This window comes from Chelonia mydas, chromosome 4 (assembly GCF_015237465.2).
Source record: "Chelonia mydas isolate rCheMyd1 chromosome 4, rCheMyd1.pri.v2, whole genome shotgun sequence".
NCBI classification, from domain to species: domain Eukaryota; kingdom Metazoa; phylum Chordata; order Testudines; family Cheloniidae; genus Chelonia; species Chelonia mydas.
The window spans coordinates 30,542,715-30,565,298 of record NC_057852.1 but is presented as its reverse complement, the minus strand read 5'-3'; the positions used below and the strand labels follow the sequence as shown (position 1 = coordinate 30,565,298).

The 22,584-nt window shown below is 44.1% G+C and overlaps 1 protein-coding gene across 11 annotated transcripts; it reads left to right on the top strand.

The window, feature by feature from the left end:
• The first annotated feature begins 1,646 nt into the window (after positions 1-1,646).
• On the top strand, positions 1,647-21,286 carry BDH2 (3-hydroxybutyrate dehydrogenase 2). Of its 11 annotated transcripts, XM_043545268.1 has the most exons (11): positions 3,964-4,000; positions 4,435-4,502; positions 4,747-4,826; positions 6,901-6,979; positions 9,576-9,672; positions 10,436-10,544; positions 14,062-14,122; positions 15,643-15,756; positions 18,642-18,700; positions 19,578-19,670; positions 21,056-21,286. In XM_043545268.1, the coding sequence occupies exons 3-11, from the start codon at positions 4,755-4,757 to the stop codon at positions 21,107-21,109; spliced, it is 738 nt and encodes a 245-aa protein (XP_043401203.1). In that variant the 5' UTR covers positions 3,964-4,000; positions 4,435-4,502; positions 4,747-4,754; the 3' UTR covers positions 21,110-21,286. The 11 variants fall into 11 exon arrangements, with proteins under 11 accessions (XP_007054449.2, XP_027689359.2, XP_027689357.2 ...); XM_007054387.4 differs by lacking the exons at positions 3,964-4,000; positions 4,435-4,502 and adding an exon at positions 1,647-1,908; XM_027833558.3 differs by lacking the exons at positions 3,964-4,000; positions 4,435-4,502 and adding an exon at positions 1,647-2,100.
• The last annotated feature ends 1,298 nt before the right edge of the window (positions 21,287-22,584 follow it).

Here is a 22,584-nt window from a genome sequence, read left to right as displayed (position 1 = left end):
ACTCCCCTCCAGAGTCTGGAATGGAACACACATGCTTGAGTCTTGCTGTTCCTCTGCTTCCATAAATGGCTGTGAAACCCTCTGTAAAGTGTCTCAACCCCTCTAGTGCTGGTCCATGTAGAGAATGGCACTTACTACTGTTCTCAGTTACTCCATTAGCGCCAGTAGCAGGTTCCAATCCTGCGGATGAATCACGGCTCAGTGTGATGCCACATGCTAGAATTTTTTCAATTTGCTTTTTTTTTTTAAAACCTAGGAAATTACACATACTCAATAATGACCTTTTAATGTAGCTTTGTATTATCTGAAGTATTAACTTAGGAAATGCCAGTATGAGCACCCATGTGTGAGGGTTCAACTAGAAGCATGATTCCCAAGGAGGAGAGAACCCCTCATAATCTATGGGGTATGTTTTCTGCAAACTCCAGAGGCTCTGCATCCCTCCCCAGCCCCGGAAAAAATTTGGTAACTGAATCAATAACCCCCATCTTTGGTCTTCAGCTCACCCTTCCTGGAATTGTTTTTCTCCCTTAGCGCTCCCCATCAGCCCAGTCCAACCACAATATTCCCCCAGTCCACATTCCATATACGGGCAACCCTCCTTACTGTGGCCTTTTCCCCCCATGCTGATAGTAGGTTGTATCCCTGCCAGCCCACGTGGCCTTCCTCTTCTCCTGCCTCACGCTCAAGGGTCTTACTGCTTGAGGATCTCCTCTTTTTTTCCCTCTTCCCCCACTTGTCAGACCAGCCACTTTCCTTGGAAAATCCACTTCAACGTATCCCTCTGCCAGTTTTATCACTGTCTCCGTTGTCTCTGGTTGGGGTGTCCTCACCCAGGCCTCAGTGGTATCCAGGCGAGACTGCATAAACTGCTCTAATATCACAGTTTCCAGGACCGCTTCCACATTTTATTCTCTCAGCCTTAGCCATCAGTTGGCCCAGTCATTCCACTTCTGCACAAACTCTCTCAGCCTTACCCCGTAAGTCCACCTGACTGTCCTAAATTTCTGCTGGTATCTTTCAATTGCCAAGCCTACATGGTCCAATATGGCAGCCTTTAACACATTGTAGTTCTTGGCCTGCTTCTCACTCAATGACATATAAGCAGCTTGGGCTTCTGCCACGAGACAAGGGGCTAACCGTAGGGACCGTAATCCTTTAACCCAGCCCGCACCAGTCACAATTCTTTTGAAAGGCCATAGGAACATGTCGGGATCATCCCCAGAGCCCATTCCACAGAGTCCCAGCCCCCGCCGCCCGCAGCTTCTCTTTCCTGGAGGCAGGACTTGTCACATTCTGTATTAACTGCTGCTGTACCTGGATCTGTTCCTTCACGAACTCCCGAAACACCCACGGTTGTGCCTCCTGCCATCCCAACCGGGCTCGCCGTTCTGTTTGCTGGCTCTTCTGGAATCCATGCGGCATCCTCTGCAACTCCCCCTGTTGCTCCATCAGCAAAATGTCATCACCTGTGCATTGTCTATTCTTTTCTCTCTGGGGTTCTGCTGACTGAAATACAGTCCCTACAAATTACTGGGGGGGAAACCGACTCAGTCACTGTTGGGTTTTGGTTGGGTTTTTTGGTCAGAGTCGTTGCCAGGGCAGGCTGACAAACTTCACTTCTTCTCTTGAGCGACAAGACCTGCTTTTGTATCCCCAGCCTCGCTAGATGGCAGCATCTGAATTTTTCGGCGGGGAACGGCCTTGTTTTGGCCAGCAGCTCCCCCGCGGAAGGACAGCGCCCAGCGTTCACGCTGAAAGCCTGTACTTTGCTCCGGTACACGGGTCGGTAGAGCCTGAAGCCTGATCTCTGTGGCGATCCTGAGGTGGGTGGCTTTCTGCAGCCTCCGCACGTTTCCTCCTGTTCGTGTCGCCTGGAATAGCAGCCCGGAAAGCCCTGACGACTAGGTTGAGAAACTGATTTGTGCCTTTATATGCTTGCCTGCTGCCGTGGTGGGAAAGGGGCAGCTGTCGGAGTGCGTGAAGCCTTGAGAGCGGGAGACACGGTGTAAAATCCGACCTAAATCAAAAGCAAAATGAGCGGACACGATCAGGGTCGTTCCTAACGAGCATATCGTCTGCCAAGCTGCCACGTTATTGGTAGGGCTGCGGGCTTCCTTGCTCCTGCCGGCCGAGCTCTGTGCCCTCTCCAGCTCCCTTTTAGCGCGAGCGGGAAGTCCGGGGGGGGCTGGCGGAGTGGGAGGGAGCCCGAGGCAGGGCTTGGGTCGTTCCGGGACGCTCCAGGACGACCTTCGGGGACATTTTTGGAGGAGCTGGGGCAGTGTTCCAACACTTCGGGCTCCTGAGCCACCCTCTCTCCTTCTGGAACCTAGAGCCGGGGCCGGAGCTCGGCTCCCTGCTCTGGAGGGAGAGATGATGGTCCACACTGGGTGGCAGAGGCACCGTCTCCTCATGCTGCCTCTGGGCCCATTCCAGAAGGAGTAATGGCAGCTTGGTTACCCAGCAGCCCCCTCTCCTTCCAGAGCAGGGAGCCAGGGCCAAAGGGGACCCTCCAGAGTCTGGAGCTGGCTCAGCCACCATCGCTCCCTCTGCTCATATCCCTCCCTCACAGCAGCATCTGCATCTCCAGATACAGGAAGCCCGGATTTGGGGCTGTTCTGCACATCCTGGAGAAGCATCCCACAGCTGAGCTCTCTGGCGCCAGCAGTCGGGAGCAGCCCAGAGCTACACCCACAGAAGCTACTTAGCTCCCTGCAAGGGAGCAGGGACCCTCTAGTCTCCCCACACAGAGCACAAGGGCCTGCTGTCCAGGCCCCCTTCACTCCCGCTCTTCTGGCTGATCATGAGTCCCTGATCTCACTCTCCCCACCAATTACAAAGCCACTTATTCTACCCTGACAACCAATATCCCCCTGCCCTCAGTCCCAATATCCTTATGCCCCAGACTCCAATATCTCCCCTTTTCTGCCCCCAGCTCTCAGCCCAAATATATTCCTTCCCTTCCCCCTACTGCTAACCTGCAATATATCCTCTGCCCTCCCCTTGCTTAACCCTCAGTCCCCCTTGGCATCCTCCCCTCCCCCTCATAGCTCTCACTTGCCAGTTTAGAAATGTTGTCAATAGATGTAGCAAACGTCACCAGGATGTCACCAGGTTTGATTAAGGCTCACAGTTTAGTGACTTGTTGAGGAAAAGCTTGAAAAATCTCAAGCAGACCTAAAACGTTGCTGGACTGAGTGACAAAATTGCTGAACTGGTAACACTGAAATGGGAGGAGATTTTGCCCCTGCCTCGCGGTGTGCATGGCCAGCACCTCCATGAGTTCTGGGACTTCTCTTTTTAGGACCCCAGCACTGCCCAGGGGCCTGGCTGGGTGTACAGCTCTGTTCTGTGTAAGCAAGGAAGCCCGTGACCTTCTAGGAAGCTGCCGTCTGTTATCTGTATAGGCAGTACAGAGGGCACTAGAGAGCTTTGCCTACAGCACCAAATGGGCTAACTGTGAAATCAGTGGAAATCAGGCTTTTTTGCTTTTTGGATTCTCACCACAATTTAATAGTGTTCTGCCCATTGATACCTAGAACATTCCCTGCAATTTTCAAATTGATCAGTTGTGGTTTTCAAAAGGTATCCCATTACACCTCTGTAGACAGACTCGCTTCACTCGGCCTATGAGCTAGGAATTGTTCTGGGGAAGTTCTATGGCCTGTGTTATGCAAAAGGTCAGGCTACATGATCAAAATGATTCCTTCTGGCCTTGGAAACCTGGAATTTATAAAAGCCACCAACTTGGTATAACTGGTAAGTCTTCCCAGAGCTGCAAAGAGTCCCAGGACATTGGGGAGCTTGCACACACACGTCCCACCCACGCTGGCTGGTCATAAGTACACTTACTACTTGTAATAAGCATTAAAATTCACTTTAACCTCTGACAGATTTATTTCAATTAAAATATCCTACAACTCCCTAAAACATGTCACTTCCTACAGAAGTGCTGAAAACTCTGCATTTCAGATTAATTTGATACTATCCTGAAGTCCAGGCATGCAGACTCACTTCATCTCGCTTCTCAAAAGTATGTATATTATTCATATCAACTTTAAGGTTGAGACTTTCAAACTCACCAAGGGGATTTGGACTCCTAATTCCTATTAAATTCTAATGGACACGGGGCATCCAAATCACTTAGGCATCTTTAAAAATCCCACCCTGAATTTGTCCTGCTGATATTAACTAATGACAAAATGTCTGTGACATATTGTAGTTTCCCTTTATTGAAGGGACACCTCTAAAATAAAGCTATGGCTGAGATACCCAGGAGGTCTGGCATGATAATTCTCCCTCAGTTTTCAACTCTGATCTCAGATCCTTGGTCTCTTGAGAAACAGTCCACAGCTCAGACTGATTGGACATCCTGTCTGGTGATGCCTATATTTGTTGTACAGTGTCCAGTTGCTCAGTGTGGTAGCCCATCAGGCATTTTGTTGATGATGTCACACTCTGCTAAGGGGCACTGGAGACTCCGATCTGCCTACAGGGATCAGGCAAGTTCTGTTTTAAAGCTTTTGCTTTAAAAGTTCTCATTTTATAAGCCAATGTATGACACAGCCATACTGAAAACTTTTCTTCTCTTGTGGGAAGAACAAGGTACTTTCCAGTTCTCTCTAGTGATAGATGCTCCAAGTCACCTGTTCAGTTATAGACTGCATCTGTTTTTGATTCCCAGGATCTGATATTAATGCCTTTTCCTTTTGAGAGATGTCACAGAACATGTTGAAATACCTGCAGGGGGCAGCATGGGTCGGCTTGACGGGAAGGTAATATTGCTGTCTGCAGCCGCACAAGGGATTGGACGAGCAGCTGCTATAGTAAGTCTGGAAAGCTTCATTCTTCTTTTTTCCCCCTCTTAGTTCCTTGCTAGCTTTGCTGTTTTGATTAGCTCAATGATACCTATACTGAGCTGTCTTTTATCAAACTGGAAATTAAATTAAAAGCTAAGTCCTTCAACTTTTCCATGAAAAGCACATGAAAAAAATGTTACTGGTACACCATGAGAGCCTTGCTTCCATTCTGGAAAAATTCATTCAAGAGTCACATTGTCAAAATTCCCTGGTGCTCTATAAATAGCCTTCCCCTGAAGATCTTCACAGCTGGGTTGGCTGGGCATACCGGTGTTGGCATCTAGCCATGAGTTGCTTCCTGCTTTGAAGAGAGCTGCAGCTGCTGCTTCTCGGGAAGGCGGCTATGCCATCAGTGACCTTCATCAAATATCTCAGCTGCTTTGTTTTGGGAAGGTGATGTCCCAGGGTTTCCTGTTGTATCAGCTTGGAGGTCAGACAATTAGTAGATTGTCTCAAGGATCCCTGTGGCAACAGCACCAGGTGGAATGTGGTGGCCCCTCGTGTACCTTGTTAATTCATTTAACTCAATCCCAGTTGGTTCCGAATGTCATTCGTTGATCTGTGGGAGATGAAGGGAATGTGCAGATGCCAAGCCGTTCACAAGAGCAAGATCAAAAACTTCTGCCTGACCTATTTCCGTAACGTTTGGCCTTGGATTTTTTTAAAGACTCTTTTTTCGGAGACCATCTGAAGCTTTTGAATTTTTTTTGGCAAACTTTAAATGGAAAGATTTAGTCTGTTGCTCTATTGGTAGTTTTTGATTGCTCAGCTTGGTCACATTGAGATGTTTTTCCAAACCCTGACCATTTTCATTTAATAAAAATCCAGTGGAGAATTGAGAAAACAAAAAGTCCAAACCATTCTGAAAAGCAAAATGAAAAACATTTATGGATTTTTTTCTGAAATTTCTGCTATTTTTCTCTACTTTTGATCAGCTCTACTCTCCACAGATGACTTTGCCTGTACTAAATTACGGAGAGGGACTAGCAAAGCTAGCATGAGACAGGCAATGAACGATACCTAGTCGTCACAAACCTTGATTTTCACAGGCTTTGCCAGGGGACTGCTAATCCTGTCACTTGCGTTAAAATACCCTTTCACTGGGAATAGCTAATTTGCAAAACAGATTCCTTTTCCTAATAATTGTTTTTGTAAATATGCAATAAGCTACAGATGGGAGTTGGCATGCCTGACCTCCTAAAGATACATCATAGTTGTAGATAGATACGCTCAGAAACTGCATTACTGCCACTTACTGGGGGTAGTGTGTCTGTCTCTGAGAGCTTCTTGCTTCTGTGATCAGCAGGTGAGTCTGTTGTATAGCAATCGCTTGTCAACAACGCACTCTGAGGAGCAGAACAAGTAGTTTTCTCCCAATAGACATCATGTAGGTGATGATGAGGGTCCCTAGTATTAAGGGGTGTCTCTCAGGAATAGCTACCTGATTCTGTTGAATGTAGTGAACAGAACCATTAATAAGTTGTTTCTTTATGTAGTGCACTCTTCGATGATTTGGATGTGAAGCACTATACAAAAGCACTCACTTTCTATCAACTGTGGGCCAGGTCCCCAGCGGTTGTAAATTGGCATAGCTCCACTGAAGTCTTTAGTGCTGCATTGATTTTCAGCACCTTAGGATCAGCCCCTCCACGTTTGGGACCTACTGTCCAGTACACGTGCTGCCTTTACTTGAGACCAATGGATCAATCACACTCTTGTTTATATCTGTTCCTTCAACTGGGTCAAGTAATGGGACCCTGTGCTTTAATTACAGATTCCTGCTTTGGGGGATAAACCCAAATCGTACGTTCTGTTCCCCCCTCTCCTGGGTACGCTCTGCTGGAACCCGGGTGTTTGGCTAGGTAGCCAGGTGTAGATACACGAAATTTGTTTATGTACAAAAAGAAAAGCAAGAGACTGGCTGCCTTCAGCCAGCTCCTTTTTCAGTCCAAGAAGGAAGTGAGAGGAGAAGGCAGCCTTGATTATTGGTAAAACCTAAAATATCTAAATGTTAATGGTTCCTTTTGCTTGTGGTGTTCAGGCTTTTGCAAAAGAAGGAGCAAAGGTCATTGCTACCGACATCAGTGAGCCCAAGCTGAAAGAACTGGAGGGGTATTCAGGTAAATGCTTTACAACCGACTTAAGTCCAACTCTCTTGTATTTTGTAAGCTGCTTGTAGAAATTTCATTGGAGGACAATACAGAATTCTAAAGGCAGTAGAAACTAATAATGTCAGTTACTCCTTCGTGTTGCATCTGGTCTTTTCCCTGCTGCAGCAGAATGTGGAGGCTTGGTGTAGGAATGCAAGTTTTCCACTGAAACTTCAGCATTTCAAAAAGGATATACTAGGTACATGGGGTAACCCCATCCATCTGATTTTACTAGGCACTAGTGAAGCTGTTAACTGCTGCCGCTCCTTACGATAGCATCCGTTTCACTGACTTGTCCTGGCCATTGGGCTGACTGACAAATCTAATTACCTCTTGTTTCAATCATGGGACTTGAGCTTTGGGATGTTAGTGCTAAAATCACAAAATTCTATCATTTGAGCTATAGAACGTACTTCAGTAGCTACATAAGAATCAGATTTAGTGCTCTGCATTTCAGTTTGACCAGTTAATGGCACTAATGGCATCGTAGTTGTTCACTAGTGTGAATTGGTGTATCTTTTAAATGTGAATTACACTGTCACTAAATCACCCCCTATTATATTTGCATAAATGCTCAGGACTAAGAGTTCTCTCCCTGCTGATACATACTAGTATGTATCAACTACTCATGGTCACAAACTCACCTCATTGTTCCTTAGTTAGACACAAGGCAGGGAAATCGTTAACACAAGTTTATTTTTGTGTCTAACATAAAAACTATGGGTGAAATCAATCCTGTATACACAATGAAACAGAACGAAAATACTTCCAAATTAACTTAGTGAATAAAAGTGATCTCTGATCCTTACATACATTCCTGACACTGAGAAGGCCGAATAACAATCTCTTAGCCAGATTCACGGCAAACAGCCTCTGGGTGACTCACGGCATTCTGGGGAATTTCCAATTGATCCTCTAAGAATTTCATGACTTCTCAAACTCAGTAGGATATTTTACTCTCTGACACATCAGGCAGAGTTGTGCTGGCAGGAACACCGGGAGGTGGAATCAAAGTTCTGTGCAGTCCCTACCCCTCTAAGTCTTGGGAAAAGGAACTTCAGACACATGACTTCTTAAATCCCAACTCTTCCTTTGAGGACTGGAATTAGAATATGTCAGACTTTCAACTTAATACAGAAGAGACGACTCCACTGTTAGTCAGCCTGCCAGGGAGAAGTTAGCTTTCTTGCTAACATATTTCCTAGAGAAATTACCAGAGGTGTGTTAGAACATGTACATGAACTTGTCCGTTTGGCTTCAAGACGTGCAGGTTTTTCCAGTGGAGAATGATTTATGATCCTTCATTAGCATTTTTCCACTCAACCAGGCTAGCATCACAGTAGCTATTAAACTCTGTGTAAATAGGTGTGGATGATAAAACCACAAAATAATGTATTTTCATCACAGTGCACAGGAAATGAATCATGGTGATTTAATGGGAGTTGTTTGCATGAGGGTGCTGGAATAGTGTGTAGGCTCTGGTATGCCTTTCTGGAGATCAGTTGTGAATTTAGGATTTCATTTTTTTGCTGTTTGCATTTCTGCCAGCAGATGGCATTTTATGCTTTCTACCTTATGGTAACTATGTTACAGTGGGGCTGGCTCTACTCTAAAGTGTTTAGAAGGGGGTCAGAGCAATCTCCATTTTGGAATCAACTGTGTTTGCCTGTGGATGTGAGAGATAAAGTTAAATCACACAGGAAAGGGCCCCAAGCAGCCTCTTTAAACAGCTCGGAAGGTGGATTAATATTTTTTCCAAAATAAACATTTTTTTGTTTATAAATATTGGTAGGCTCATTCCGAAGACATCAATGTCACATTGCATACATTTTAAAACTAGCCAATATTCCCACACTATGTGCATGCCCTGAGGGCTTTGACTATCAAACATATGTGCTTCCCACTATCCCATTTAGCATAGTTATGACTCACCCCGTCCAGGTAACAAGATGACTAATGACTTACACAAGTCACATATTCCTCATTAATGAGTTGTACAAGCCTGGCTCGTAGTCCTCTTGGTTCCAAATAAAATACCGCATGTGCTGTGATCTGGAGTCTATGTGACACCCACAACGATTACTAGGTAACCGTGACCTGAGCTGTGGCTGCAATTGGCCAGTGAGAGTTTGTTGTGGTCGTGTAATGGTCGTAATTCAGTACGGTGATGAGTGCTTTAGTGGGCTGAGTTTCTGTGAAATGGGAGTGGATTGGCATTAGCTCCACTTCTGAGAAGACACCTGCTCATGTGGTGGTTCTTCTCTTACAATAACATCAGTGGTCTTTTCTGACTCCCCTCTTGGCCCTTGAATAGCACTCCGTGCTCTTCTTATGATAGCAATTCAGTATTGGGACAATTTAACGAAACAGTGGAGCTTTGAGGTGGTGGGGGTAAAAGGCCATATTACCCAAGGGTACCCATGTTATGGTCTGATATTCAGAACTGCTCAGTACCTGTGAACTCCCACTGACATCAGTGGGGAACTGCAGACGTTCAGCGCCTCTGAAAATCAGGCTATTAATTTTTAACAAACCAAAGCAAAATAAAACCATTTTGTTTTTATAGGCATTCAAACGCGGTTGCTGGATGTCACCAGCAAAGAACAAATAGAAAATCTGGCCAAGGAGATTGAAAGGATTGATGTCCTCTGCAATGTTGCAGGGTAACTAGAGCCTATTGTTTTAAACTCCCTTCTCCTTCCAGTGTTTATTCCCCAAAGGCATTTTGTTTGATTTTATGTCTATCCTCTCCTTTCCACAAAGGCTTTTCTGGTGTCTGCATAACAAAATCCTCCATCACAACTGGCCTCTTTGAGGGTGAGCTAAGCAGACAAGCCACAGACTCAATGGCTCTGGAGACTGAATTACCTTCTCACTACTAGTGGCAGACCAGTGGGGGGAGAGTGCAGTGTTGTCTGTGCTCTTCCTGTTTTGCAGAGAGAAGCCTTCAGCTTCCGGGCTTTCTTTTGGGCACCCTTCATCATCACTCCATTGGATATGTTGGTGATAAAGGCATTATCTTCTCCAGACTGGAGAGCTCACATCATACATTGTTTTTTAACTTGGAAAAGATAAATTTAAATAAAAATATCTTTATACAGTACTATAGCACTCACTGAAATTTTTCAAATGTCAATTTTTGACCAATAATTTTGATGGATGATTTCAGTGACACCCTTTTTTATTACTAGTTCTGCCTATTACCAAATCTTTATATATGCATATGGTGGCTTACTGTGACTGTCTTGAACTACATATACCAGTTACAGGAAACTTGTGCAAGCTGCATGTTGCATTATAACCTCTGAAGAGTCTTGTCCAACCTTGATTGGAGGGGTAGTTATTCCAGAGGAGCAGGAGAAAAAATATAAATTATACAGAAAAGGCACAGGAAATAATCCATTGCTTTTTGTGCACTTCATCCAGTTTTGTCCACCATGGAACCATTCTGGAGTGTGAGGAGACAGACTGGAACTTCACAATGAACCTCAATGTTCGCAGCATGTATCTAATGATCAAGACGTTCCTTCCCAAGGTAAGGCTCTGTCTACAATGCTCTTTAGTGTAAAAGACATTGGGTGTGTTTCAAGCTGGGCAGTATTAAGTCATAGGCACTATCAGAGCGTGATGGTGGGTGAAAATATGGGGGGTGTGGCCACGGAGGGCCTTCATATCATATTTGTGCCTAGGACTGCTTTAATTCAGTCCTGGTTCAGAGTCTAACCTTTCAGACTAGCATATGGAGAGAGTTAATTCAGGTTTTTTACACTGTACAATTTGTATTTAGAATCATTTTCAAATGCAGGGCAGTAAGAGGCCGCATGGGAAAGCAATACTCTACAACATGCACGCAGACAATAAGGCTACACCCTCTCTGCAAAAATATTTGTAAAGATTCAGATGTAATTGTGTGACTTCTCCCCCACATCCACAACAGGAAGCTATCTTGCAGAGCTGTTCAATACCATCGACAACACACTACTTCAATAGGGGAGTACCCCTCCCATTAGATAAACAACTCACCTGTACCATTATACCATAGCTTGAGGATACTTCCTGTTTGTCACATAACCACCACATTCTGGGCCACAGGCTGAGGTGTTTACAGGGAACATACTGGAAGGCCAAAATAGCCCAAGGATGGCTGTCACCAAAGTGAACAGGATGCACCCTGCGGTGGTTATGATACAATTCCAATCCCTGCTTTCCTCAGACCCTCAGTTCCAGAGAGTATTGTGCTAATTACAGTGGCCTACTTGATTTGGGGTGCTTCAGTTCTTGGGGTGCCCAATGGGGGATGCCTAAAAGGGCATGACGGTCAGAGGGTGGGTGAAAATCAGGTGCCTTTAAGGCCTCTCAAGTTGGGCACCCTTCTCCAAAATAATTGTTTTTAAAATTGTTGCATAATACTTGACTTAGGGAGAGACTCGCTCTAACTGGCAAACACCACCTGAGTCTGGTGCTCTGAAGCGGCATTGGGGAAGAAATCTCCTTATTCTGTCTAGGTTCCGCCTTTCCCTCCCCTACCTACGCCCTGGGTGCACATGCCAATTTACCCGGAAAATAACAGATATAGCTGAGTGGAATATGCACTGGGGTGGGGCTAAAACTTCCCCAAGAACAAGAAGGGTTGGGGTGGAGAGAGAGAAGAATTGAGAAGTGAGTGGATTGAGAAGCTATGGTAGTCATGTCCTTGTTGGGCACCTGGCAAGGGAGTTATGAAGGCAGCAGTGAATCAGAGGGCAGTGGTTAGAATTCTGTAGGATTATACAAGCAATAGCTCGCTACAAGGTGCATTTGTCAATGAATATACCCACCCCTTGAATATGCTGGGGTACAAAGTGTAGGTGAATGCTTGAACATGTTTGTAGCAGGGGGAGTGTTTTGGCTGAGAAGCACATGCCCTGCTGTGTGTATGTGGATTTATAGTATACAATAGCTTACTGAACTAAATGTTTCAAATGGAAACAATTGTATTAAATTTACCCAGTGCAATAGTAAGGAAGTAAATAGCTACCCAGGGATGAGCAGAACCAGCAGTGATCAGTTTCTAAGGCTCTCCTGCCTTTTTCTTCCCCACCATGCAAACTGGAACAGGAAAGGTCCCAGAAAATTCACCTTTCCTGACAACTGACTGGGAGAAAAATCTGGGAGCCCAGCAAGCAGCGGGAGTGTTTTCCGTATCCCCAGCCTCACCCCCCATTTTTAAAAACACACAAAGCCCTGTTCCTTGAAAGTGGGGAGTGGAGCTGGCATCAGTCCCACAGGGCTCAGCAGCTTCCAGCCTCTTCAGAGAAGATAGTGGAGCTCCTGGAAGTAGCCTCAGCCTTGTGGAGAGAATAGGTGAGAAACAGAATCCCCTCCTATTCTGCTCTGTGCTCAAATCATCTGAAAGAGTGGTGCAGAACCTGGATCGCCTTCCAAAATTTGCTTCTCCTCCTCTTTCAGAATCAGAAAGAGTATGTTTTGTTTCAAATATCTTCATTATCATGGATATCACTGATGAATATAACTTATGACAGGAGCACCTACAGACCCTAAGCAAGATTGGGGTCTCCATTTTGCTAGGCATTGAACATACAAGTAATAAGACACAGTCCTTATCCCATAGAGTTCATGGGCTAAATTGACAAAGGGTGGGAGAAAGGATTTATAATGATCCCCATTTGACAGAGGGGGGAAGAGGCCCAGAGAGATTAAATGACTTGCCCAAGGTCCCACAGTAAGTCTGTAGCAGAGCCAGGAATCGGACACAGCTCTCCCGAGTCCCAGTCCAATGCTTTACTATAGGACCATCCTTCATCTAATTTCGAACCTCATTAGATGTATTGAAATGCAATATACTGAACTTTTGTTTTTATTCTTTTTCATCAAGTTTTGAATGGACCCCTAGCCTGGTGAATCTTGCTACTGGAGAAGCTTTTATTGTCCCAGGTGTGTCATTTTCTTAGGAGATAACTGCCTCGCTTGAAAGCCTCTTCATCAGTTAGATCCCAGCTTTTATCAAAGCTATTCCATAGGAGAAAGACCCATCCATTATGCAGATCCCTATGTTGTGGCTACTAATTGCCCTGAGCCATTTTAGTTGTGAAAAGGGTACAGTTGTGTCAGTAACTGTACAGCATTCCCCCACTCTGATTGGCAGAGAGGTCACTGCAGTGTAATAACCAAGAATTCTCTAGTGAGATGAAGCTCAGGAGAGGAAGGATGCTCTAGTGTTAATTGTGAATCAGGGAAAGTGGATTCTGTTTCTAGCTCTGCTCTGGTACAGATTTTGTATTTGACTTTTGCCGTCACTGATCCTTTGTTTCTCCATCTCTAAAATATGTACCTAGCTCAAAGGAGGGTTCTGAGGTTTAATTCATTGTTTGTAGGGAGGTGCTACGGGAGTACATAGTAAAAAGTGGGTATTACAATTGATGAAAATGAGAGAGCTCAAAATGTAACATGGTTAAGACTGATCTGACTGGGTTACTAATTCAAAGCTGTGAAGCAGGAGCCAAACACCGCCCTTTGGGATAGTATTTTGACCTGCAAATCTGAGAAATTGCTTGTGGAAGAAAATACCACTTGAAGGCTCATGTTTAGTCCATCCACCTGGAAACAGTCAGGGCACACCCTGACCGTTGTGTAGGAGCAACACATTGCTCCGTCCAAGGACGAGGACCAGATATGAACCCTGGGAAGTTAATTAAAGGACAGTAATCGTGGGAAGCTTCCTTGGCCTGGCCTCAAGGCCTGAGAATTAGGATTGTAGTAGATAGAGGCTGAAAAATAAGAATATTAATCAAAGTCATGCATTCCTTTGTTGTGTCTCTTTGCGGTGGAAGTAGGTAATGCGCAGGGGGGAGAAATATAATAAAAGGGAAGGTGGAAAGCTGACAGGCAGCAGCCCATTTCAGCTGACCAGCTTGCTTGCTTGAATAAATCTGTGTTCTGTCTCATCATTGAACCGCCACAACCACTTACTGTGAGGAATGGTGGCAGAATATATATAGGGCAGAATAGCTTTTATTTGAATGGCTTGATGGTGGTTGTGGGTTGTTTTGCAGATGCTTGCACAGAGATCTGGAAACATTATCAACATGTCTTCTGTGGCATCCAGCATTAAAGGTAACAGACTTCCTAGAGGATTGTTTTGCCATATACATGCCTGCAATATTCCTAGGTCGTGTCCAAGGTTGACATTCTGAACCTGTGGAATAATATTTTGTTAGTCCAAATTTGAAAGCACCTATTTTAGGAGGGATGGGACTGAATACAGAAGTGTAACCTCCTTTTGGCCCCTTTGTGCATAAGCATTATGATGTAGCCTTTAATGACGTGATCACATGCGGTTTTTCCTCACAGGATTCCCACCTCATTCAGTGAACAGAATGGACAGTGGTCTGGGGATGAAACAGGGCTGTGCAAGCAAAGGAGGCTGCTGTCTGTAGGGCCCCTGCCTCCTTTGTTGCAGAAGTTGAAGGTTGTAGTGAATGAGGGAGAGGACTGTAGGAAGCAAAGGGATTCTTCTGTGGTTTAGGAAGCTGAGTGCTACCATGGAGAGCTGGATTCTACCCGGTGTCTGTCACAGAATTCCTGTGTGATGCTGGACGCAGGTAGCCACTGTGGGTTGCTCATTTTATGGGTATCCAACTTGACACTTGATTTGCAGAAGTGCTGAGCACTCACAACTGCAACTGAGGTCCGGGGGAGCTCTGCTCTGAACATAGGATGTGCTATAAAATGCCAAGTACTCTGCAAAACCAGGCCCTAGGCATCTCCAAGTGGGCACCCAAAATTTAAGTGACACTTTAGACAGTTTGGCTTTAATCTCTGTGCCTTAGTTCCTCATATGTAAAATGGGGATGATGATACCACCTTGCTGGGGTTTTGTGCAAAGAAATATTGATTAATCTTTGTAAAGAGCTAAGTTGCTACAATGAGAGCACCATAGGAAAGTCCATGAGTAAATTAATAATTCTGTGTTCAGTGCAGGTTTGCATGGTATGCAGTAATTAAGGCATGGGGCCACAGGTCTGAATGATCAGGATAAAAGGAATTGTGAATAGCTGCCCACCCAGTGAGCACTATCCACTGTGCCGTGAATGAGGTAGCGGTACTGTGGAAAAAACCGTATGTGGTCATATGATTAAAGATCATATCACAATGAATATGCACAAGATGGGGCGGGAGGGGTGGGGAATGATGCAATTTATTGCCTTATTTAGTGGTACCATAACACATTATTTAATTTTTCTTGTTTTTCACTGCTTCCTTAGTACCAACTGCATAAGGGCTACCCAACAAGAGCTCTATGTGTGAGGGGCAGATCATTCCCTTTCCTTTATAAATCTTCATGCAGTTTTTAAAATAAACTTCCGAGGCTACTTCCCTCAGACATTTTCATTCAGTGCTGTTGGTCAGTACGCTGCTGTATCCTGGTTCTCGAATGGCACTCTACTCATGCAGATTCCTTTGTCTTGCAGTCAGCACTCTAGCCAGCTTGTCATTCATCCTCTGCTCAAGGAGATGCCGCCCAGAAAATGCTAGAGCCCAAAAGCAGATCCATATGGGAATGTAACCATTTTCTTTGGTTTTTAGTGTGATTTTTATTTTCATGTTACCCTAACACTAACCTCTTCTTTCAGGAGTTGTAAACCGATGTGTCTATAGCACTTCAAAGGCAGCAATTATTGGTCTAACCAAGTCCGTAGCTGCTGACTTCATTGAACAAGGCATCAGATGCAACTGCATATGCCCGGGTAAGTACGTCCTGGCAGCATTTTGTAAACTTAGAGCTGACACTGAAAAAACTCAGGTTTGTCTTTAGCGTCAGCTCAAAACTACACACCACCTGGCCTATTTAATGCTCCAGATTTAGTTTGAGGTTGTTGATAGAAAATGAAACTTGAAAACAGCCCAACCACCTGCAAACAGCTGCTGAAGGCATCAGCAGTCAAGGGAGAAACCACATTTAAGCTGAGTTAAACACTTAGCTGAGTTCTGTTTTCCGGCATCTTCTGGCATTTCCTGAAATGTAAAATTAAGAATTGCTATTTTTATAGCATTCCAATCTCTCTGGCCTATAATAGCACACCTACATATCCCCAGAGTATCTTGATGGTGTCTTATACCAGTTGTTATTTGGACATGAAAGTCCCAATTTAGAGAACCAGATTGGGGGACGAAGGGGGAAATGGTGCTTTCAGTAGCTGATTAGGAATGCTGAAAGTATGATTGCCTCATTCCTGATGTCTTGCTATCGTGAGACAAAATTGGATGTGACTAGGTCTGGGTGATGTAAAAGCCAGTGAGGTGGGGCTTGCATGCCTGGTGAGAGTGTAGTGAAGTTAGTATGGCAGCGGCAACCAAAAGGACACATACCACAGGTGTGTCCATGCACACCTACAAAATCTAACCTGCTTTTTATTTTTAAAGCATCAAAACTAGAGCTGCAAATATATATTTTAATAGTAATTTTCAGTGGGGTTTCATTAAACCCCAAACTGGCAAAATCAGACAAAAGGCCTGATTTTAATAGGTGATGAGCATCAGCAGTTCCCTCTCACTTTCCTTGGAGTTGTAGGTGCTCAGGGCCTGTGTAAGTAAGTCCCCCAAAGGTTCACAAACCATTTGTAAAATACTGGTACTGTTCTGAGTGACCTTAGGCCAGTTTGGGGTTTCCACTGCAGCCATGCAAAACTAAATGTCTTTTCAACTTGAAAACAGGCATAAACTTTGCAGTTTCATCTGAGTTTCCTGTTGAGCTTTGGGGGTTTGTTCATATAGGACTTTGGGTGAAACTCTGGGTGAGAAATCAGAAAACCTGCAGAACTCTTTGCACACCATGAATTGTGCATGGTTCTTCACATCCCACCAGCATCACCTTTTAACAATTAACAAACAGATAAGACACTTACTAGAGCCTAGGAGAGGCAGCATGTTCAGTCCCTGGTGTGGAAGGAGCACCTTACATTGGTCTAAAGTGCTTGTATAGCCAACTGAAGAAACCAACACAGATTCAAGAAGGTGCTTCATCCTTCCTCCTTAACACAGGGCACAGGCCTGCATAATGGGAGGGGAGTGGTACTTTGGCGGAGAGGGACAACAGAAAGGAGGAATGAGGCAATCTTGGAGGACTGCTTCCCCCTTAAAATTATTTTTAATTGGCCAAATCAAAGCACTGGTAATTCTGTAGAATGTTTTCCTCTCTGTGCCTGTGTGGAACAGAGGCTCATTAAAGCTGAGCAACAAACCCACATCAAAGAACACCTGAATTATGTAAGTGTGAGTATAACCCACTCACCTCCTGGGTGTGGTGTACTGTCCCATCTAGTGGCACTGAGACCCCTTAGAGAGAGAGAGAGAGAGATAAAATGAGTCTGCTCTACAGCCTTAGCTAACAGCCAGCTAGCTTTTAGCTCATGTAGTAGAGGCTCATGCACTAAGCTCCAGAGGCCCCAGGTTAGATCCTGCCTGCCAACAACCAGGGTCTGTCAGCGTTACATGAGAAGCTGAGCAAAAACTAATTTATTTGCTAATGCCAAGGGAGAAAGCTAGTCCTGCTGCTGCAGAAGATCTCAATGGGGAGTGTTTGAAACCTGGCAGAATTAAGAATTTCTATCTATACAACCGCTTGTACAAGCCAAGAATCATCTCTGACTAGAGATGAAGCACATGCCTAGAATATAAAGGTTGAAGGTGTTCTCAGAGAGTTCTCAAGTATTGCCTGGCTACTTCATCACAACACTGATTTCCCACTGAATTCCATTCCTCCCCACTCACAACAACATTGGGGAGAAATAAAATACTACACAAATCAAGGACCATTTCCGAAACTCTTTGCAATTAAAAGCTAATCTCAAGATAGTGGTCACCTTAAACACTCACCCCCCCTCCCCCCGCCCCCGTTCAAAGTGAAACCCGATGTCTTGTGCTGATCTTTCTCCGCATAGGTGCCTAGTCACTGCAATGGAATGGGAGGATACACTGGGATAGGTAACTAGAAGTCCACGTTGTACGACGATAGTATCTCTCTAAGCCAAGAGAATGCCACAATCTCTTTTTGAACTATTGATTTGTATTCTCATTTGTGAACGTTCAATGGCATCAAACAAAGCTGCATCACCTATCCCTGGTGATGATCAGCACAGTAAAATTGCTTAAGGAAGTGAGCTGCCAGAAAAATACTTGATGGTAATAAATCATCTCGTGTCCTCTTGCATAGATTACTATCAGGATAAAGATTCTCTTTGTCACTATCTGGAATAGTGAGGCAGTTTTAACATTTTGCTATTTCCATTCATATGCTTAGACTGTAAACACACTGGGGAATGGATGTTGCTCATTTCTTTGCTAGCTGTGGGTAACATTTTTTCAAAAGCACTTCTGTGACTTAGGCTAGTAAGTTCCATTTTCAGAAATGACTCTCAGCCACTCAAGAGTCCCTCTCTCATTAAAAGTTAGTGGGATTTGGAGTCCTGAATCTTTTAGACTCTTTTGAAAACTTTATCCCAATCTTGTTATGAAGTCATATACAGCCATGGCAGTGTATAAATAATAGGATTAACGGTGATGAAGTCCTTTGTCATGACTGCTCATGTTCGGTGCAGTGGAGTATTTATTTTAAATTTTGAACATTGCTTAGGAACTGTTGACACTCCATCTCTACGGGAGAGAATCCAAGCCAGGCCTCACCCAGAACAGGTAAGCAGGCTACTTAGCTGTGTTCATGCACAAATATAAATTATGTTAAAGAATTTGGGAAAAATTGAATAGCATTTCTGCCTAAATCTCAGCATTCAAGACTAGCAACAGCAGTGATTGTGCTTTGGCTGCTTGGTCACCTGGTGCCCAGAGTGGCATCAGCAGGTCCTTCCATGACACTATGCTAAAGAAAACCACAGTGCATTTCATCCTGCGGCCTTCCCAAATATTTTACAGTCATATACTAGGTCTACAGCGCCAGTACAATACAACCACTTCTTGCGCATATGGCAGCAACAAACTGATGTGCAGTAAACTACACAACAGTGAAGAAGAGGAAGATTTTGGCAAACTCTTACCTGAGTTCTTAGGTTCTCATCTGCAAGACCTCTGCACAGAATTCTGTCTGCTGCAGAAGGAGAAACGGCTGAGTCGACCTTACTGGAATTTAAACCTCTGGTTCCAGGGTCCTGAGGTGTGTTGCAACTCTGAAGCTTAGACCACTGATGGTATTGTCTGCACGGGGATAAAAGACCCACAGCATGGCCATGGCTGGCCCAGGTCAGACGACGGGCTCACAGTGTCCTGGAGCTGAGACTCTAGCCCAAGCCCAAAAGTCTGCACAGCAGTGTTTCAGCCCTGGAGCCCAAGCCCTGTGAACCTCTGTCAGCTGACTCAGGCTTTTTATCCCTGTGAAGATGTACCCTAAGTCACCCGGCCAGTGTTTTCTTTGGGCATCATATGTACTATCTGCACAGTAATCATGTTATGAGCTTGTGGCCATCTGACCACATAGCTTTTTAATGTAGCACAAAGTCATCCTGGCTACATATTTCAGTGTGTAGCAGTGATGCATGAAATGTTCTGGTATCTCTAGGCCCTGAAAGACTTTCTGGCTAGACAGAAGACTGGTAGGATGGCTACTGCTGAAGAAGTGGCCCACCTCTTTGTATATCTGGCCTCTGATGAAGTAAGTACTGTACAACAAAATCTGTTGTGACCCACAGAATCCCACCCCATCTTGTGGCTTCTCAGTAGAGGGAGGCTATTTTGCAGGCCCTTACACAGCCTTGGAGGCAGATTACTGCAGTAATAGAAGACTGACATACTTTGACATACATATATCTAGCCCAAGATACAAACAGTGAACTACTTCCGGGCTGTGAAAGTGAAGGTTAAGTCGTTATTTACGGAGGACCATATTCTGGACCTTGCATGAATTCTGAACAAACTGGCTGTGCACAGCACAGTTCTGGGAGGTATGGAGTCCTTTCCCATTGCCCCCACAAGTGCACCTTCAATACAGTAGAGTCAGTGGATCTGTAACCTGAATACAGTACGCAACAACAAAATGTTTGGGTGAGACAGTTAGATCTCTCAGGGAAGGACAAATAATAATTATAGCTTTGGGGCCATAATCATCCTCAAAACAATCAAAGTCACCAGCAAGTGATGGTGTAAAATGAAGATGCAGGAACATATCGTTCTGCTACAAATATCTGCACTACAAACCCTCCCCTGTCTAGAGAGGCTACCTCCAGAGGATATAGTAGTGGCACAGGGCACACAGTGGACCCAAACCTGGCCACAAATAACGCCAACACTAGTTTAACAGCACACGTAATAGGACTAGATGCCATGGAAATTACCCAGTAGTTAGGACAATCTTTTTGAGTCCCACAGAATCGCTTGAGGAAAGTGTTTGGGTCCCAATATTTCTATCAATTGTCACTTTCTCAAGGTTCATCTTGGCCACACGAGACTAATCCTATCAGTCTGATATTATTGGTAGAACTTATTATTAATAGGATATTTGCCCATATGTGGTCAGGACTTAAGTATTCAATCTGAACTCAATATGGTTTGGTATTGATCCAGAGGAAAGAGCACCTCCTACTCAATCAGCAACACCACTTCTTCCACCACCTGGGTTTTTCTTGTAGATCTCTCCTCTAACTTACTAACCAGGTCAGACCCTGCTTAGCCTATGAGAATTAATGATTTCTCAGTGCCAAGTGATATGGCTGCAGGCCAAATGTCATAACTCCACCTTCTGAGCAGTCATGTGGTCCCTCCATGACACATTTGTGCCAACCATCTGTAAGAGTCAGAATTCCTAAAGCCGCGTGATAATGATTTGTTACTTTGCAACTGCCCACTGTGGTGGCTAAAAGCTTTTAGTTTTTAAGGTTCTAAATCCTTTGAAATTTTCAGAGCCACTGTTGTATTTGTGGAGATTAAAGGACCTTTTGTAGATAGAGGAAATGTTTTTGTTAAATTAACTGCAATAATTGTTGGCCTTTTCCTCTGTTTATTAGTAATAAATGATAGTTACTCTTCCTCTTATGATTTCAGTCTGCCTACATGACTGGCAATGAGCTTATTATGGATGGAGGCTGGAGCCTGTGACTTACAAAACTTTCATCTGAAGTTTTCAATGGAAATTCATAGTACAAAAGGCAAATAATGAAGAGATTATCACATTTTTCTGTTAATATAATTTGTGCCATTTTAATGACTAAAATGATTGACCTTCAAATAAATGTCAGTGTATTTGCACAGCCATGCAGTACCTCTTTTTCTAAATTACTTTGTCTGATTTTCTTTTGCGTACTTTACACAATAGCAATAAAGCACACACCATTCAACTTTGTTTTTTGTGGAAGCTCAACTACACGAAGAACAGCAATTGGATGTTTAAGGTGTGCCAACAATATTATATGTAGAACAAAATGTGAGTCTCAATGGAAAGAATTAGATGCCACTTACTCTTGGCATCTGTCTCATCTGGAAGTGAAACATTCTTGTTTGGATTTCCTAGTAGCCTTGGGCAATGGAGTAAATGGGAAAAGGCTGCATTTGAGCCTGCTGAGCTGGACCTGAACTGTGCAACAGCAGCCCAAAGCAGAGTCCGTGGGAATGTGCAGACTTAAAAGTCTGAACTACATGAAATGCTGACCAAAGTGTTTCTGGGGGTAATGGGCTCTTATTTCTTGCAATGGCATATTAATTCTTGCAAATCAAATGCTAGAACCCATCTCTCATTTTCCAAAGATTTAAATCTATTCCCTTTTCCTGTTCACCATCATTAATAACATGTTGTACAACCCTAAGAGCTGCTAGAAAGCAGCTCATAGTTCCTGAGACTTTAGAGAGGAAAAGTAAATGTATTCCAAATACCTTAAAAGGCTGTGGGACAAACTTTACATGTAGCGGAAATGATGGGAATGAACCTGAAGCAGTGTTAAAAGACAAGGGTCCTGTGGTGTGTTAGTATACAGATTCATGATATGATTTTGCCATCAGTAAAACATTTTCTCCACTAATTACATTAAATATGTGTTACTGGAACCCAAGTGAGTTAGTTGATGTTAGCAGCAAAGAGAAGAACTGTTTCATTACTGCCATGGCTTAGTTTCCAAAAAACAGGCTTGGCCGCGTTACTACTCACGGTAGAGCATTCTATACCTTGCTGGCCCTCAACAAAACAGCCATGTTACTATGCAATGGCAGAACTTTGTGTTAATCGCTTTAGGAAGAAAAACCACAAGAAACTCAGTGCAGTAAATTTGCTTTTACAATTTACTGAACACAGTGAGTTAGTTGTACAAGGACTAAAGGTTGAATTAATTGATTCTGCCACTGATCATGGAGATATTGTCAAGGGTAAAAAACGGATGTGTTATGCCAAAATTAGGTTTTCTCGTGCTTGAACCTACTGGCATGAAACTTCCTTGATTATGAAAGGCCAGTGGAATGCATGGTAAAATACTACTAAAAACAGCCAGTTCAGTCACATTGCAAAAATGACACTCATTCCATTGTAGCTGAGTTATTATTTATTATGATTTGCGGGGGGTGGGGGGGAGAGAAGCACGTAGGAG

Bases quoted from the DNA above. Each gene is read 5' to 3' on its own strand.
- BDH2 (XM_043545264.1), top strand. From the start codon at position 3,660: ATGGCCTGTGTTATGCAAAAGGTCAGGCTACATGATCAAAATGATTCC. The intron at 10,545-14,061 runs GTAAGGCTCTGT...GTTGTTTTGCAG, and splicing joins TCAAGACGTTCCTTCCCAAG to ATGCTTGCACAGAGATCTGG. The intron at 18,701-19,577 runs GTAAGCAGGCTA...TGGTATCTCTAG, and splicing joins CCAGGCCTCACCCAGAACAG to GCCCTGAAAGACTTTCTGGC.